We start from the raw sequence: 16,577 nt of genomic DNA, 5'->3' as shown, positions 1-16,577 counted from the left end.
TGCTAAAAGCAACAAAAATGCTTTTCTTTAGGTACATCCATAGTAAAAGACGGAGAAAAGAAATGGCGGTACTCAGTGATGGCAAAACAGCAAATGACAAAGTAAAGGCTGAAGTGCTCAATTCCTTTGACTCAGTTTTCTCCCAAAAGAGAGTCTATGATCCTCCTGACAAAGTTGAAGGGGCAGGATTGCAGCTTGAGATTGACAGACAAATTGTCAAGAAATAGCCTAATTACTATGAACGAGTTCAAATCTGCAGGGCCCAATGAACTGCATCCTAGAGTATTGAAGGAACTGGCTAAAAAACTCTCAGAACTGCTGTCTATTATCTTTGCGAAATCATGGAGGATTGGTGAAGTGCTGGATGACTTGAGAAGGGCTAATGTTGTCCCTATCTTCAAAAAGGGCAAAAGGGAGGAACCGGAGAACTACAGACTAGTCAGCCTGACATGAATCCCTGGAGCAGATTATAAAGTGGTCAATCTGTAAGCACCTTGAACAAAAGGCAGTGTTGCCAATGCACATTACTTCTAGCTAATAAGAATGCTTATCAATGGGTCCTTCTCAAACTGGGGAGAGGTAATGAGTGGGGTACCACAGGGCTCGGTCCTGGGCCCAGTGCTCTTCAACATTTTTATTAATGACTTGGATGAGGAGGTGCAGGGAATGCTTATTCAGTTTGCAGATGATACAAAATTGGGAGGGATAGCTAATTCCCTGGAGGACAGAAACAAAATTCAAAGGGATCTTGATTGGTTGGAGTATTGGGCTGAAAACAACAGAATGAAATGTAACAGGGATAAGTGCAAAATTCTACACCTAGGAAAAAACCCCCAAATACAGTTATAAGATGAGGGAATACTTGGCTCAGCAATACTATAGGAGAGAAGGATCTTGAAATTGTAGCTGATCACATGCTGAGTATAAGCCAACAGTGCGATTTGGCTGCAAAAAAGAAAGTGCTATTTTAGGTTGTATTTACAGAAGTATAGTTTCCACATAGCATGAAAAAATAGTTCCCCTCTATTTAGCACTGGTTAGGCCTCATCTTGAGTACTGCGTCCAGTTCTAGATGCTGCACTTTAAGCAGGATGCAGACAAACTGGAACAGGTTCAGAGGAGGGCAACAAGGATGATCAGGGGACTGGAAACAAAGCCCTATCAGCAGAGACTGAAAGAACTGGGCATGCTTAGCCTCGGGAAGAGAAGACTTGACAGGAGATGTTATAGCACTCTTCAAGTTACTTGAAACGTCACACAGAAGAGGGCCAGAATCTCTTCTCAATCATCCCAGAGTGCAGGACACGGAATAATGGGTTCAACTTACAGTAAGCCAGATTTCGGCTGAACATCAGGAAAAATGTCATTATACAACCTATTAGCTTTACTGAATCCAGTATGTCTTTTATAACACAACACTGCCCCAAGCCTGACTCATTCGCGGTGCTGTGGGAGCCACTTCCGTTAGGTGCTGTCCTACACCTCTCTAGAAATGTGTGTACATAAAGAAACCATGTGGGTAGGGTCAATGATATGGCTGAAAAGACGGGGGAATATGGGATGAAATCATGTAAATCTGCCTGGACAATGTGGTTCTGATATTCAAACATTACCAGAGTACAGCAAGAAGAAATGGTTCCCATGCCACTGTTGTTAAGTGACAACTGGCCCTTAAGAGATTCATTTGCAATGTCATAAGGAGGCTGCCTCATAATGCTTTTATTCCAATTAGGGGTGGGTTTGGTATGGCCCCTGAACCTCTTGTCATCCCCTAACTGTGGGACAAGAGACAGGGAGAGGATCAATCACAGCTGTAGAGGAAACACACAGAAGAAGAGAGCTGTATGGGTGAATACGGTTTCCAGTGCATTTTATCAGAGAAAAACGTTTAAGTTGCTTAATAAAAACTGCTTGAGATATGCATGATTAGGCATGCTGCAGCAGTAGATATCCAAAGCATGAACACTTTCTCTTACTAACATTTCCTCAAAATGCCTTGGGAACAATAACCACCAGTACAACTGTCTTATCTTCAGAAGGAGAGTTGGGCATATGCTGTTCCAGTGAGAGAGGTCTAACTTAATGCCAGACATATTTCTGTATCCCCCTGACTTCCCATAAGCTCTCACAGAACTAGTTCCAGGGATTAAGATGCCCTCTCTCATCCTATCCAACCTCTGCTGGTCTACACAGACAGGATGCTTCAGTCGGCATCAGCTATCTGCTGTCCACACAGCTTATTGCAAACACCAATGCAAAGGGCAGCATGGCCTGCAAAACTGCCTTCCTGCTTTGAAGACAGAAATGTCCTGTGGCAAAAAGCAGCTGCCTTTTTCCAATGATGCTTCCACATGGACAGTTCTGTGCTACATGACAAATTGGGAGCGAAAGAAAGGAAAACCATGCAAGCATTTTCTAACCAATTGCTCAGTAAGAAATAAACAAGCTGCAAATCATGGGTACACATGAACTTTCATTTTAACTTGATTAAAAATATTTTATTAAATCTAAACATTGAATGTAACTTCATAAACAGACTTTGCTGTTTTGTAGCAACTTATGATGCCCATAGTAGAGCATCCTTAGACACTCCCTCAGCACACACTTTCTGGCTATGAGCCTGGTAGGGATATCATACTTGATTGCTTCCCTATTTCAAAGGCTACTGAAAGGGAGCACATCGGGCATAAGACTAGCTTGAACTCTTTTCCCTAATAGGACAGCTTTCTATGGGAATGGAATACTTGAATAAGGGGGAAGAGGGAGCACTGAACCATGCAGTCCTTCAACCTACACTTTGAAGTACTACATTCTCAGAAGAGCTGTACCACATGCCATTTCTGAACAGATAGATTGCCCATGAGCTACTGACCTTTATGGGTGCAATCAACATTTGCAACCCCCAACTGTAAAAGGAAAAAAAGAATGAGTATTACTCACATGACATGCTCTTCATTTCAGAAGGATGATCAGCACTCTTTAGTAATAGTGCCTATTAACAATACTCAGTTTAGCTTAGTCCTCACAAGGCCTAGCATTATGGAGATGTTAAATTAGCATATATTTGCTCTGCTGTTGGAACAATCATTCCATGTTAAGAGAACATGAAATCAACTCTGAAATAAATCTATGTAAAAAAACAACATTCATTTAATAGGCAGTGTAACAAGGGGGTTATATAAATTTATTCTTTCATGTAACATTTGATTAGTCTGGAAAATTCCCATTTTTAAATGTTTAATTCCATCTTTCATTTATTTATTTAAAAAAATAACTAAAAAAGAACTCCTCTCCCAAAATACAATCTGTATCTGCTCTATGTTTACAGATAACTGGTCGCTATAAAGGCACAAAATTTAAAACTAATGTTTCAATATTTTTTGTGCATAATACAATACTGAACATTGCATTGCCATATTCCCTTTTGCGGAATCAAAAGGAGTGAGAAAGTTGTTTTTCCAGTGTGGAGTTTGTGTGTGTTTGTGTGAAATGTGCAGCCCTATCGTTCTGATATCTGGGAAAATCTTCACTTCAGCATAGACCACAGTAGCTTAATTGCATCTTCCAGGTATAATACTGTCATAACACACATGGCGTTTAAGTACAAACTGAAAAAGTTAATATGCACAGTTCTGTGGGAGAAGAACACTTTATGGGATGGGGGGCAGGTGCAATGTAAGCAAAAAAGACTGCAGGTACTCATCCAATCAACTCTGGCACAGATTAAATCAAGTTAGTTTTATATTTTGGTAAAATAATTTAAATGGGCAAGCCGAGTTCTGAACAATTAACGTAAGTGCTTAATTTTACCCGTGAGGAGACTTGTGCCAAAGGGAGTATTAATGATAAAGAAGTTAGCGTCCTTTAGTCAGGACCTCTATATCAGAGTTCCTCAATCTTGAGTCCTCCGATGTTGCTGGACTCTAACTCCCATCATCCCTAGCCAGCTTAGCCAATGGTTAGCGATGATGGGAGTTGTAGTCCAACAACATCTTGGGACCCAAGGCTGAAGAATAAGTATCTGTTTCAAGGAGTATTTGGTTTCTAGCATAATGCATAATGTAACACACAGAAAAAGGCAACTTACAGTTGTACATGCACTAGCCTGGCCCATGATTTTTCAAACACTGGAGAAAAATCAGCAGCTATTTCAGTAGCAGTGAGAGGGTGTTCAGTTCTAAAGTCATCACTGGATACAGTTAGAATTAATGCTGATGGGTACAGATTACTATTGCATCATCTACACTCTCACGCTTTTTAAAAAATCCCTTTTGTATGTGTTTTTCCTCACCATAGAAAAGAATTAACCACAGAAAGTGTCAAAACTATTTCTCACCCTAGTTTTGCATATATAAAAAACTATGGTAACTGGTTAAATCTAATGCCTTCGTTAAGAGTGGTTTACATCCACCTTAAAGGGTTTGTACACTGTACATAAATAAGAAATTACAGTACAATTAATTCACAATATCTGCTATGGGAATGTTTTTCTTCTTTCATAAGTTCATGTTTGGAAACATCATACTGCATTGCAGAGAGGCACTTCATACTATCCTTCACTTCATAAATTTATATCTAGTTATTTGCAAAAAGACAGAAATAGTATAACCAGATTCCTTGACCTTTCACAGTATAAGAACACAACTCTATCCATGCACAACATGGACTCTTTCTGGTGACAGCCAGTACAGATTTTTGGAAATAGCTCATCTCAAAACTCCATAGCTGACAATCACAAACTTAAAATCAACCAAGAAAACAGATGTCATTGCAGCTATTTGATTTATGTTGTTCTACTGCTGAATGAAGAGTCGTGTAAGCAATATCCTTCTTGAAATAAATGCAACAGTGCTGTCTTGTCAAATGAAATTAATGCTCTGCTTAATCAATGGCCCAGAGCGCTGGCATGATGAATTGTCCTCCATCCTCTATCAAAAACGTTTTAGTAGATCCATTTAATCTCTTATGCACTGTAAGTGTATGGATTCTAAAAATACCGCATTTGCTATAAAGTGTCTTTTAGTGGCAATATATACTAAAATAGTCATTTGCTTTGAGACAACCATTAAAATCAGTTTTAGCTTTACAGGAAGTAGCTAAATAGGATTAAGTGATGGCAATAATGTCCATTTTGGTCTTTCATTGCATCTTTTACAATGTGCAAGCTTAATTGCAAGGATTTCTTAGACTGCCTCCCAAAAGTGAAAAGAGAGTTGAGTCAGGGTTGAGACCTGATTGTTGAAGACTTCTCTAAAAGTGTTTAAGGAAAATAATAATCAAAATTAAATTTGCTAGTACCGTTTATGGCAATAATGTTCATCTAATGTGGGAACACGCCTGGTAAATGCTGATTAGTGCCAATACAATATTTTCTTCCATGGAAATTAAAGAGGAAAACAGTAAAATTTCCACAGGACAAGCAATCAGAACACGTAAAGTGCAGAAAGACCTCAATTAATTATTAAGCAGTACCAGAAATACCTTCTTGATAAAAACCACATGCTATGCCCCTCTGGCATCCCAGCCCTTCACTTTCCATTCAAAGAAGTAAAAAAATTCAGTGCATACAATATAGTTATTATAAGTAATAAAATACTAAACAAAGAACCCTATATTATCATTATTGCAAATTCTGTCCAATCTACATGAGTAAAACATAATCCACATTTGGTGTTCAGAAAGAGACAAGTGTTCTCTCTCTTTTTTGGCACGTTTCCGTGCAGAAAAAGAAGGCTTTGGTCCTTGGTACCTAAACTCCCAAAGTGCAGAGGGTTGTGTGCAGTGATGGCTGTCCACAGGATTGCCATGTCCATTTGCGCAGTTGACTGCGAGAGCCTCAATTTACTGCTACCAGCGGCCACTCACACTAGCAATGTCCGAATGATACTGACGTGGCAGTCTTCCACTAGCGCCGCCTTCCAGGAATGAGGCACGGACATTGGAGGGGTCAAACAGTTTTCTTCGGTTTTTATTCAGTTCTACATGGGGCAAAAAAGAGAAAAGAAGTCTCATTTGAAAATATAGCAAATAATGCCTGAACAAAAAATATAATATTTTACAAAACAAATGCAGGTTCTAGTCATACACATGAAGGCAGGTGAAATGCTTATTGGATTCTGATAGGACAGTAGAAAAGTAGTGATACTTCATTGGGACTCTCCAGTAGCTTTAAAGTATTGATTTGCCTTGTTGCAGTTTTGAAATCAAAGATGCATCAGTCAGTGCTTTAAGAAGAGGAATGGCATTCTAGGGGTCTAGTGATTCTAAAGGAGCTTCTTCAGATGAGAGCAGCATTGTATTTAAGACCTGGCAGTGGTATGCTAAACTCTGTTGAGGGGGTTCTACATGCCCCTGGCCCACGAGCTGACAGGGCATTAATGAGAGGTGGTGCATTGTGGTAGCTAAGAGTAAGGAAGTTTATGGTTCAATCTTAATTTCAGCCATAAACTCAATGAGGTTGTAATCCTATAACCTCTCACCTGGTAATAAGCCATAATGAACTCAGTGGGACTTCTGAGGATGCATGTATAGGATTATGTTGTAGGTAGCTTTAAGGCAAGCTGCTTTCTCAACTTTCCTATCTACAATACAGGGGTGGAAATATTACTGACCTGCCTTGCGGGGGGGGGGAGAGAACGCAAGGACAACAGGAAAAAGAGGACTTTTGCAACATGTAGTTTTGTTTACCTGAGATTGCAAGCAGCATTTTCCTTCGTGCACCAAAAGTAGTAATTCCAAGCTCTTTCAGATCCTGATCTGTGAGAGTGAGGAATGTCTGAAGATCAATCTAGAGAAAGTACAAAACATATATCCTAGTAATTCAAAATACAGAAGTCTCAAACTAAGATTAAAATACATACTAATGGGACTGGTATAGATGAAAAAACAATTTCTTCAGTGAAGTTCACACCTTCTAAATTGCTGCATCATCAAAAGAGAAAATGAAACAAGAGCTATGCAGGGTAATCCTATGCATATATATGCAGAAGCCAGCCCCATAAAATCTGACAGCACTTAACTCCTAAATATGAATTGGATTGCAGCCTTAACACATACAAATGCAGTACAATTTACAACAGTGAGGAAGATTATACAAGCGTCCCATTGCCAATGTTTTTCTTAGAAAAAGGGACATAATAGGCACCTTATATACCAGTGGTGGCCAAGCACTACTTGTGTGGTATAACCACCATGCAAAGTGGAAGAGTTTATGTATATATCTAGTGCATGGGGACCCAACATGGTGCTTGACAGATGATGTGGACTACATCTCCCATCATCCCTGGTTATTGACCATATTAGCTAGGGGTGATGGGAGTTATAGTCCAAAACAGCTTTCTTTTATAAAAAAATACGTTTGTTTTATAGGGGTTTTCACACAAGCTTTAAAAGAACTCTTGCTTTGTTTAGGTTTGTTAGTGAGGAAGTAAAATTTCTGTTTGACAGAATTCTGTCTTATATGCATTATATTGGCCTGGTTCGCACATCACAGTAAGCCACAATATGGTGACCAAATGAATGCCAAGCTTTGGTTTAGTGTGTTGTCCAAACCTGGGACTGCAGTTAAACCTTCTCCTCCTTAACTATGATCTGCAGCCAAGGTTTGTCCTATGGTTACAGGTAGTGGTTAAGAAGGAGAGATCTTACTTATGATCCCAGGTTCAAAATTGATAAGCCAAAGGTTGGCTTAGCTGCCACACTGCACTGAGCTAAAAAGCCTGGGGAGAAGCAAAACAACTATGATCTCCTCTTTGGGAGTATTGGTGCTAAGCCATGATTTGGCTTAGTTTATGTGCCAATGAGGCCACTGAATTATTCACATAACTAACGAGGGAGTCAAAAGCAAATTTTAAGGGGCATTCATGCATCCAGCATCCTGAGCAAGTACATACTGTTTCTAGCATGTTTTCTCAAAGACATGTGAATATGATCATTTCAAAATTTTCAGATAGCGTTCTAAATAAGCCAGCACTACCACCAGATGGCATAACTCTTTGCAAAATCTACTACAAAGGTAGGAAAGGATATTCTGAGGCCAGAAGCAACTTTAAGTAGATAGGGGCAGGCTGGCAGATGGTGCTCAGAATATGTACAAACTTTGAACACTCACATGCAGCCTCTTTGCTTCTGCTTCACTCATTCCTCTGTATGAATGAGGTAACAAGCCAGAAAGCCATTGCTTATTATGTGCGAACTGGGAACTGCAGTTAATGGCTCCCAAACAAGCCAAGATCATAGAATTATAGAACAGTAGAGTTGGAAGGGGCCTATAAGGCCATCGAGTCCAACCCCCTGCTCAAGGGAGGAATCCAACTTCAAGCATACCCAACAGGTGGCTATCCGGCTGCATCTTGAATGCCTCCAGTGTTAGAGAGACCACCACCTCCCTAGGTAATTGGTTCCATTGTCGTATTGTTCTAACAGTTAGGATATATTTCCTTATGTTCAGCCAAAATCTGGTTTACTGTAACTTGAGCCCATTATTCTGTGTCCTGCACTCTGGGAAGAGCGAGAAGAGATCGTGGCCCTCTTCTGTGTGACAACCCTTCAAGTACTTGAAGATTGCTATCATATTTCCCCTCAGTCTTCTCTTTTCAAGGCTAAGCATGCCCAGTTCTTTCAGTCTATCCTCATAAGGCTTTATTTCCAGTCCCCTGATTGTCCTTCTTTTCCTCCTCTAAACTTGTTCCAGTTTGTCTGCATCCTTCTTAAAATGCGATGTCCAGAACTGCAAGATGAGGCCTAGCCAGTGCCAAATAGAGGGGAACTAGTACTTCATGCAGTTTTGAAACTATACTTCTGTTAATGCAGCCTAAAATAGCATTTGCTTTTTTTGTAGCCACATTGCACTGTTGGCTCATAAGCAGCTTGTGATCAAAAACAATTCCAAGATCCTTCTCGCATGTAGTATTGTTGAGCCAAGTATCCCCCATCTTATAACTGTGCATTTGGTTTCTTCTTCCTACATGTGGAACTTTGCATTTATCCCTATTAAATTTCATTCTGTTGTTTTCAGCCCAGTGCTCCAGCCTATCAAGATCGCTTTGAATTTTGTTTCTGATACATGTGCCTTTGGTGATAAAGTCATGCAGCAAGTTAGGAGACCTGCACAATAGAGCATGTATTGCAACAAGTACGATTGTGTATACTTGAATACTGGAAATCAGTTTTGAGAATGCAGAGTTGATTCTCTCAGCACAGTGCTTTGAAAACACTGAAGTTTGAAGCCGGCTATTCCTACATTCAAAGAATGGAGATGTGGTCTTCATAGAATAGTCAATGAAAGTGCAGCAGATGGTAGCAATTGAATGATTTAGTTTGGATAGTAATCAAAACACTTTAGCAGAAACAACAACAAAAAATTTTTTCCAGACACTGACCTCTTGTTGCTGGAATATGTCTGTGTATTTGCCCAAACCCAGTTTGCTGAACAGCTCAGGCAGGTCAGATCCCTTAAATAGGCTGTTCAAGTTACAGCCATTGCTTCCTGTTAGCGAGGAGATGCAGTCCATGTAATTGCTGCTGCTGAGATAATGTTCAGCTGGAAGTTCAGAGAGGAAATACCTTTAAGTTTCCGAACAGCTGGCATTTTACTTTGAAGAGATATCCCACTGAACTACTTAAACTGCATAGAAGCCACTGTGATGGACAGATTTTGCCCTCCCATTCACACACGTCAAATTACTGAACTGTTTGTTTATTTATTAATTAAATTTATATCCTGCCCTTCCTCCCAGAAGGAGCCCATAACATTTTCACTGAAGTACTGCAAAAGAAATTAGAAACTACACATGGAGCTGCTACTGAAAATGGCAGCCCAGTATCAGGTCCTCCACCTTTGATATGTGTAGTTCCAATTTAAAGTACCCTAAATGTCATGACACTATTTCCCCATGTCACCAGCAGCAGCCATTTATGTGGTGTGGGATGTATGGGAACACTCAATATTACAACATCGGGGCATGAAGCTGATCTATGCATTACATAGTCAGAGAGGATGAATGTGATACAGTTCTGCCTTTTTCAACAGCATCCCTAGGTTTCTAACTCTGACCTAGTATTCTAACATTTATAGTTAGTAGGTTTAACAAATTAACCATCTTTGTTTTCCTAGACTTGGGACAAAATTTTATCTACGCTAACAGTACTACATTAGGAATGCTCACTTAAAAGAAAGAAAAGGAAACTGTTACTTGATTTATTTTGTTTCCGTTTAGGGCTGCCAATGGAAGAAACAAAGTCGCCAGGAGCTGTAGGACCAATGCCATTATGGTCTCTCCAGTTATCAGAGTCACTACCACTTCCTAGATGTTCCCGGCTGTTGGATCGTGAGAGAGACATTGATGAACCCTGCAAGAAAGATCAGAAAGAATAAGTGTAACCTGAAAACTGAGAGAAAGCTCCTTATCTTAAGCCTTTCATTCTTTTTAGCACCCTCTTGTTCCCCTATTCATTGGTTTTGTTGCCCTTGGTGTCATCTGCCCTCACACTGCCACTTGATCCAATTAGCTACAGTGACTCGCATGATTTTGTTGATGACTCATTAACATGCATTAAGAAAATGATGTGCATTACCCCAGCCATTTATATTGGATGGCACTAAGGGTCTATGAGACAGGGGACAAGGAAACATAGAAGAAAAGTCACAACAATAAGTTACCACCAGGGCTCTAGGCAGAAATGAAATAATGTGAATATAATGTGAATATTTTTGTGAGCATTAAAAAAGATGCTGGAAGTAACATTCAGTAATTGACGCTAAAGGAAGCTTTCATCTCAATGCAAACAGAAGCTTTGGAGGAGCAATTTTCAGGATTGCAGCAGGAGAGCAGTGGATGAAACTACCCATATTCATCTGTTGTGATCGTCATAATTATCAGCACCTCCCTCGCTGTGGCTTTGAGTTTTTAAAATGCACACGTTAAGTGAACATACATGGTCAGCATCATGTCCAGTTTGACCCTCCCCTTTTGCCACTTACCTGTTGTAAGACCTATTATAACAGCAGTAGATGCTTGAAGGATGATTTGGGCTAATGACTGCACAATTTTAGAATACAGGCCAATAATGAATAAAACTCTCACCTCAACCCATTTCCAAGGCAAGCAAAATAAAATTGAACAAGAGTCTATTAGTGCACAAGGTACCACATTTCAGAGTTGTTTTAAATAAATTTGTTTCAGCACAAGGCCAACTTAAAATGGTGTGAAAAATGGTAAGTCGTATGCAGTAATGTTTGGACTCAACAATGGAAAACAAAATATGGAAAAAACAAGAGTCCCAACAAATTGTCTGCAGTGAACATTATTTAAAATTTTCCATGAGTAGGAGACATATCAAAAACGTTTTTAAGGAAAGGCACTCATCACCCACTTTAGAAGTAAACTTGGAGGTGAATGTTTTGCAAAGCTCTTTTAAAAAAAAGAAAGGGCAGCCTACTAAATCTAGCAGTGCCTTTGTTTGGCCAATCTTTTACCATGATCTGGTATTCTCACCACCACGCTGAGACTGTCACCATAACCCACTGATAGCTTTGTGACCCCACCAACAAGTTCTCAGGATTACTGGTTAAGTCTTGGCTAATCATTCTGGAATCAATGACGTAAGGTACTGTGATAGAAGTACTTTCTAATACCAATGGAAGTTCTGAAAACAGCCCAATATAAGCAGGAAAACAAAGGGATCCATGGTTTTTATTTTTCCCACATGTCTCAAGCAAAGCAAAAACAATGAGTCTCTGAAGAAATAGTTTACAGAGCAAAGAACCCAGGCTGTGGTTTGCTTCTGGGCTACAGCCAAGTGACTCAGAGACAGAGAACATTTTTGGTCTTCTAATAAACTCCTATGAAAAAGGAAATGAGTAAAATGGCTAGAAGATAATGCAAAACACTCTGGATAGCATATCTGCTACACAAATATATGTGGAACAACATACATCAAGCTAAACCTGTTCCTAAGGAAACTCCATTTTATCATTTGCATCCCATCCAAAAGATGTGCAGATGGTTTAGAGAAAGCCTATGTCCCATTTAATGCAATATTTTGATTTGGCAAAAGAGAAAGTATTCATAAGGATATGAAGCTTCTGCCATGGTTTTACTATAATCATTATTGATGTCTGCTAATTAGTTATGCAAAGTTAGATTACTTTATCAGCAGACGTTTCACTCAGTTGCCCCCACTGTAATATGGGAATTACTCCCCATCCCAGCCAAAGATCAAATGGCAGCAAAACCCAGATACGTTTGGCCTTCATAAAAATGTGGCACCATATTTACAAGCTGATACTTTCGAGAACTGCTCCTTCATGAAGCTGAGAGTTCAAGGTTCAGATGAGTGGCTCTAATTTCTTGCACACAAAGTAAAACATGCTTGCAATTTTATATACCTCATAAGTTGTTGACATAGATGGTTTGTATGGCACATGGTTAGCTCTTCTTAATTCCTTGATTGTTTCAGCTGGCATTGATTTGGAGAACCCAAGCCCACTCCACGTGTTTGTTGGTGTCCTCACCTCTGTAACAACTGGCTTTTTTAACATAGCTTAAGGATGACAAAAGGTAGCGCATATGTAAGCATTAATCCTGTATGTTTTGGATAATGATACATGCAAGTAGTTCACAGAAAACCGCAGAACAGTTTGCTCTTAAACTTTGCCTCCCTCTGCATATAGACAGGGTGCAGTTACTCTCAATCTTGTAAGGGCTTAGGAATCTCTCTGGATGATGAGAAAATATGAAACTCCTATAAACTTACAAGGTAAGTATCTTACGATAATGTGTGCTGCAGGCCTGTGTACGTATGTGTATATCTCATTCCTAATAGGGAACTTCAGGAATATGTGCCAATTGCTATATAGTCAAAAGAGCACCATGCAAGAAAAAGAGGGAGGTTAATAGCATGCTTGTGGGTTCGCTGAAGTAGAAAAAAATCACAAGAAACCATTAAAAAACAACCTCCTAGGGAGTAAACTTTTCAAGAAAGAAAAATATAAGAGTGATTGCATGGAGGTAATGGGAATGGAGAAACAGCAGAGATCAAGTCCAGAAGTAGGTGGCCATTGAGTGAATGGGGACTGACCATGCTCAGTAGGCCCAGAACATTAACTCTCAATTGGAAAAGAGAAATGGAAAATTGAAGTGTCTGTGGAGGAGAGCATGGGTGGCTGAACTCTGAAGCACTCTACACTGCAACATCTTTTTGCAGGTTCCACTTGACTGGGATTTCTGTGATCTTTCCTCATATGCTTTATACGGTGATTAGTCACATATGCATATTAATGTATATTGTGTCTCTTGTGCGTAGAAATACGAGATGCATAAATGCCTACACTACCTCTGTGCTTACAGGATGCCTGGTCAGTGTCTTCAACCCAAGCTGCCATAAAAAGGGGATATAATTATACTCAAGGAAAAATTATGTGGTAGCAGATGCCTGTGCCTCTTGATAGCAAAGTTCCCAAAAAACCAGTAGTGTGTCATCTGTTCCAACCACCTGTCCAAAGTAAAGTGTATTATGGGCCCAAAAGTTTCAAGTTTACAGTGTTTTCTCACACTGTAACAGTAGATCCAGAGTTTTTATACACATAAAGGTTTGGATTACAAAACATGTTGTCTAAGATACAGTTTCTCCATTTCAACAACCAACAGCCAAAATGCAGGACAGCAGGGGATTTTTTTTGGGGGGGGGTAAGGGAAGGGAAGTATAAACCCTTTCATTGCTCAGCTTAACAAACAGATATATATGCTACAAGTCACAGTTGTCCCACATACCTTTGGTTGCCAATAGCTTCTTCTGTTCATAGTCAAATGCCTAAAAATGAAACACACAGAATGCAGCTTAATCACTGCTCTCACTAAATGTCATGCCAGTACTCTGCTCTCCAAGCCACAAAGATTTTGATTACGGTCCATAAGTTTGTCTAGGGGGAACACCAAGCACTGAACAACAATGTGCCAGCAGCCCAATGAACATTTGATATACTTAAAACCTTCACGTAAAACTAGCTAATTAGGGCTGGAAATACCTTTTAGGTTTAGGAATAATTGCAACCCGCTATTTCCAAACCTAGTATCTTTTCCAAGGTTTTCCAAAGTATTGCTGTTCTGGTCTAAAAATGTGTTGTTCTTTACACTAGTGCAATATGATTATTGCTACCTCTGTGCTGCTCCAAGAACAATGAATAACTTCTGCATGCTGAATTTTGCTTTGCAGTGGGTCTAAACAACATGCAAGTTAACATCCATCTCTCTGGGGGGCAAGTTGCTGGTATGTAATGTAAACATGCTGTAAAGTAAACCAAATGGATGAAAGCTTTTAAATGTACTTGGAGCTATGAGAGAACAACTTATATATGTAAAGGTGGCATTGTGGCCCACTATTCTGATTTGCTTGTTTCTAAATCCTCAGTTTTTAAACATTACTGTTGCAAACAACCACTTGAATTGCTTCAGAATAAATACGACAACTACTACTGCTACTATACTCTCATGCACCAATGCTAAATGCCTGAGTTATGAGCATAAAAGTCTTTATGGCACAGAGCATGTGCAAACTTAGTAATGTTTGTTTTCCTTCACTCTGTATAAAACTGATCCTACAACTGGATGTACAATCAGCATAATCCAGGTAAAAGTTATCTACGCCTTGTTCCTCCCTCCCACTCCTCTCATGGATGTGTTCCTCGTTGCGTATCTGCTGTGCCCACTAGCCCATGTATGTTGTTGTTTAACACCAGATTGGTACACAATAACACCATACCCATCCATGATTTGATCGTGGATGAAGGTGCTGATTTGGAGTGTATTACCGAGACCTGGTTGGGTGAGCTGGGAGGAGTTGATCTGACCCAGCTTTACCCACCTGGATACTTGATGCAACACCAGCACAGGCTGCAGGGACGGGGAGGGAGAAGTTGCTGTGGTCTACAAAACTTTCATCTCTGTCACCAGGAAACCACTCTGTCTTAGAGCTGGCTGTGAGGGCCTGCACCTGGTGTTGGGCCAAGGAGACAGGAAACTAGGGTTGCTGCTGGTGTACCGTCCACCCTGCTGCCCGGCAGCTTCTCTGACTGAGCTGGTGGAGGCTGTCTCGGCTGTGGTATTGGAGGAACCCAAAACGATAGTGCTGGGTGATTTCAATGTCCATGCTGAGGCTGCCTCTAGTGTTCTGGCTTGGGACTTCATGGCCTCCATGACGACCATGGGGCTGTCTCAAGTTGTCACCAGCAGGACATACAGCAGGGCACACCCTCGACTTGGTTTTTGCTCCAGATGGAGGAAGGGGTGGTCTGGAGTTGTGTGGTGGTGGATGTCACCCCAGTGTCATGGTCAGACCACTTCCTAGTGAAGTTTAGACTTGTAGCTCCGATATTTCCCTGCAGGGGTGGTGAACAGATTAAGATGGTCCGTCCCTGGAGACTAATGGAATCCACTAGATTCCTGAATGCCCTGGATGAGTTCCCAGTAGATAGAGCAGGTGACCCTGTTGAAGCCCTTGTCACGCTGTGGAACAGTGAGGCGCATAGGGCTCTCAACACAGTTGCCCCCAAGCGCCCTCTCCGGCACTGTGGAGCCCGGCTTGCACCTTGGTACACGTAAGGGCAATGAAACAGGCTGGATGATGGCTAAAGCGCAAATGGCGAAAGACATGCTGTGAGGCTGATCGGTCACGAGTAAAACATCATAACCGTGCCTACTGTGTGGCAGTGAGGACAACGAAGAAAGCCCACTTCTTTGCCTCCATCACATCCTCAAGTAGCCGTCCGGTGGAGCTTTTCCATATTGTCAGTGGTCTATTGACATCAACTCCAGTAAATGGAGTCTTAGACCCTTCAGAGGCCCACTGTGAGTTGTTTGCATGGCACTTTGAGGGTAAAGTTGCTCGCCTCCATAGCAGTCTTGATGCCCCCTCCACATCTACTGTAGCCCCCAATGAGGTGTCCAGTGCAACGTCTGCTGCAACCTCTTGGGAATGGTTTCAGCTGATGCGGCCTGATGACGTAGACAAGGTGCTTGCAATGATGCGGCCAGCAACGTATCCTCTCGACCCTTGCCCTTCTTGGATTATTAAAGCTTGCCCAGGAGGTTTGACCAAGTGGATCCAGGGTGTGGTCAATGCATCACTGCGGGAGGGAGTGGTTCCAGCCACCCTGAAAGAGGTGGTGATCTGACCACTCCTGAAAAAACCCACCCTGAACCCATTGGTTTGTGACAACTACTGACCAGTTGCAAATACCCCCTTCTTAGGGAAGGTGATTGAGAGGGTTGTGGCACAGCAACTGCAAGTACTCTTGGATGAAACAAATTATCTTGACCCATCCCAGTCTGGGTTCAGGCCTGGTTATGGGACTGAATTGGCCTTGGTCACCCTGATGGATGACCTTTATCGGGAGAAGGACAGGGGGAGTGCGATCCTGTTGTTCTTACTTGATCTCTCAGCGGCTTTTGATGCCATTGACCATGGTATCCTTCTGGACTGACTTGGTGAGATGGGTATTGGAGGCACCGTTTTACAGTGGTTCCGATCCTATCTCCAGGGTCTTTCTCAGAAAATAGCATTGGGTGACTGTCTTTTGG

At 41.0% G+C, this 16,577-nt stretch overlaps 1 protein-coding gene across 3 annotated transcripts in view; it reads right to left on the bottom strand.

Moving 5' to 3' along the window:
* Nucleotides 1-5,001: 5,001 nt before the first annotated feature.
* BICC1 (BicC family RNA binding protein 1) overlaps nucleotides 5,002-16,577 on the bottom strand; it is a 180,091-nt gene continuing 168,515 nt past the window's right edge. For 2 of the 3 annotated variants that reach the window (XM_061635061.1, XM_061635060.1), the window contains 6 exons: nucleotides 13,773-13,812; nucleotides 12,389-12,543; nucleotides 10,194-10,350; nucleotides 9,381-9,541; nucleotides 6,688-6,787; nucleotides 5,002-5,978 (listed from right to left, as the gene is read on the bottom strand). In XM_061635061.1, coding sequence (XP_061491045.1) covers nucleotides 5,848-5,978; nucleotides 6,688-6,787; nucleotides 9,381-9,541; nucleotides 10,194-10,350; nucleotides 12,389-12,543; nucleotides 13,773-13,812 — 744 coding nt within the window. In that variant the 3' untranslated portion in view covers nucleotides 5,002-5,847. Of the gene's footprint in view, nucleotides 5,979-6,687; nucleotides 6,788-9,380; nucleotides 9,542-10,166; nucleotides 10,351-12,388; nucleotides 12,544-13,772; nucleotides 13,813-16,577 lie in introns of all 3 variants that reach the window. The other variant, XM_061635059.1, reaches the window with a different exon arrangement.

The sequence above is a fragment of the Rhineura floridana genome, chromosome 7 (genome assembly GCF_030035675.1).
Source record: "Rhineura floridana isolate rRhiFlo1 chromosome 7, rRhiFlo1.hap2, whole genome shotgun sequence".
In the NCBI taxonomy this organism is placed as follows: domain Eukaryota; kingdom Metazoa; phylum Chordata; class Lepidosauria; order Squamata; family Rhineuridae; genus Rhineura; species Rhineura floridana.
The sequence above is the reverse complement of the archived record's forward strand: the minus strand, read 5'-3'. Positions and strand labels throughout refer to the sequence as shown.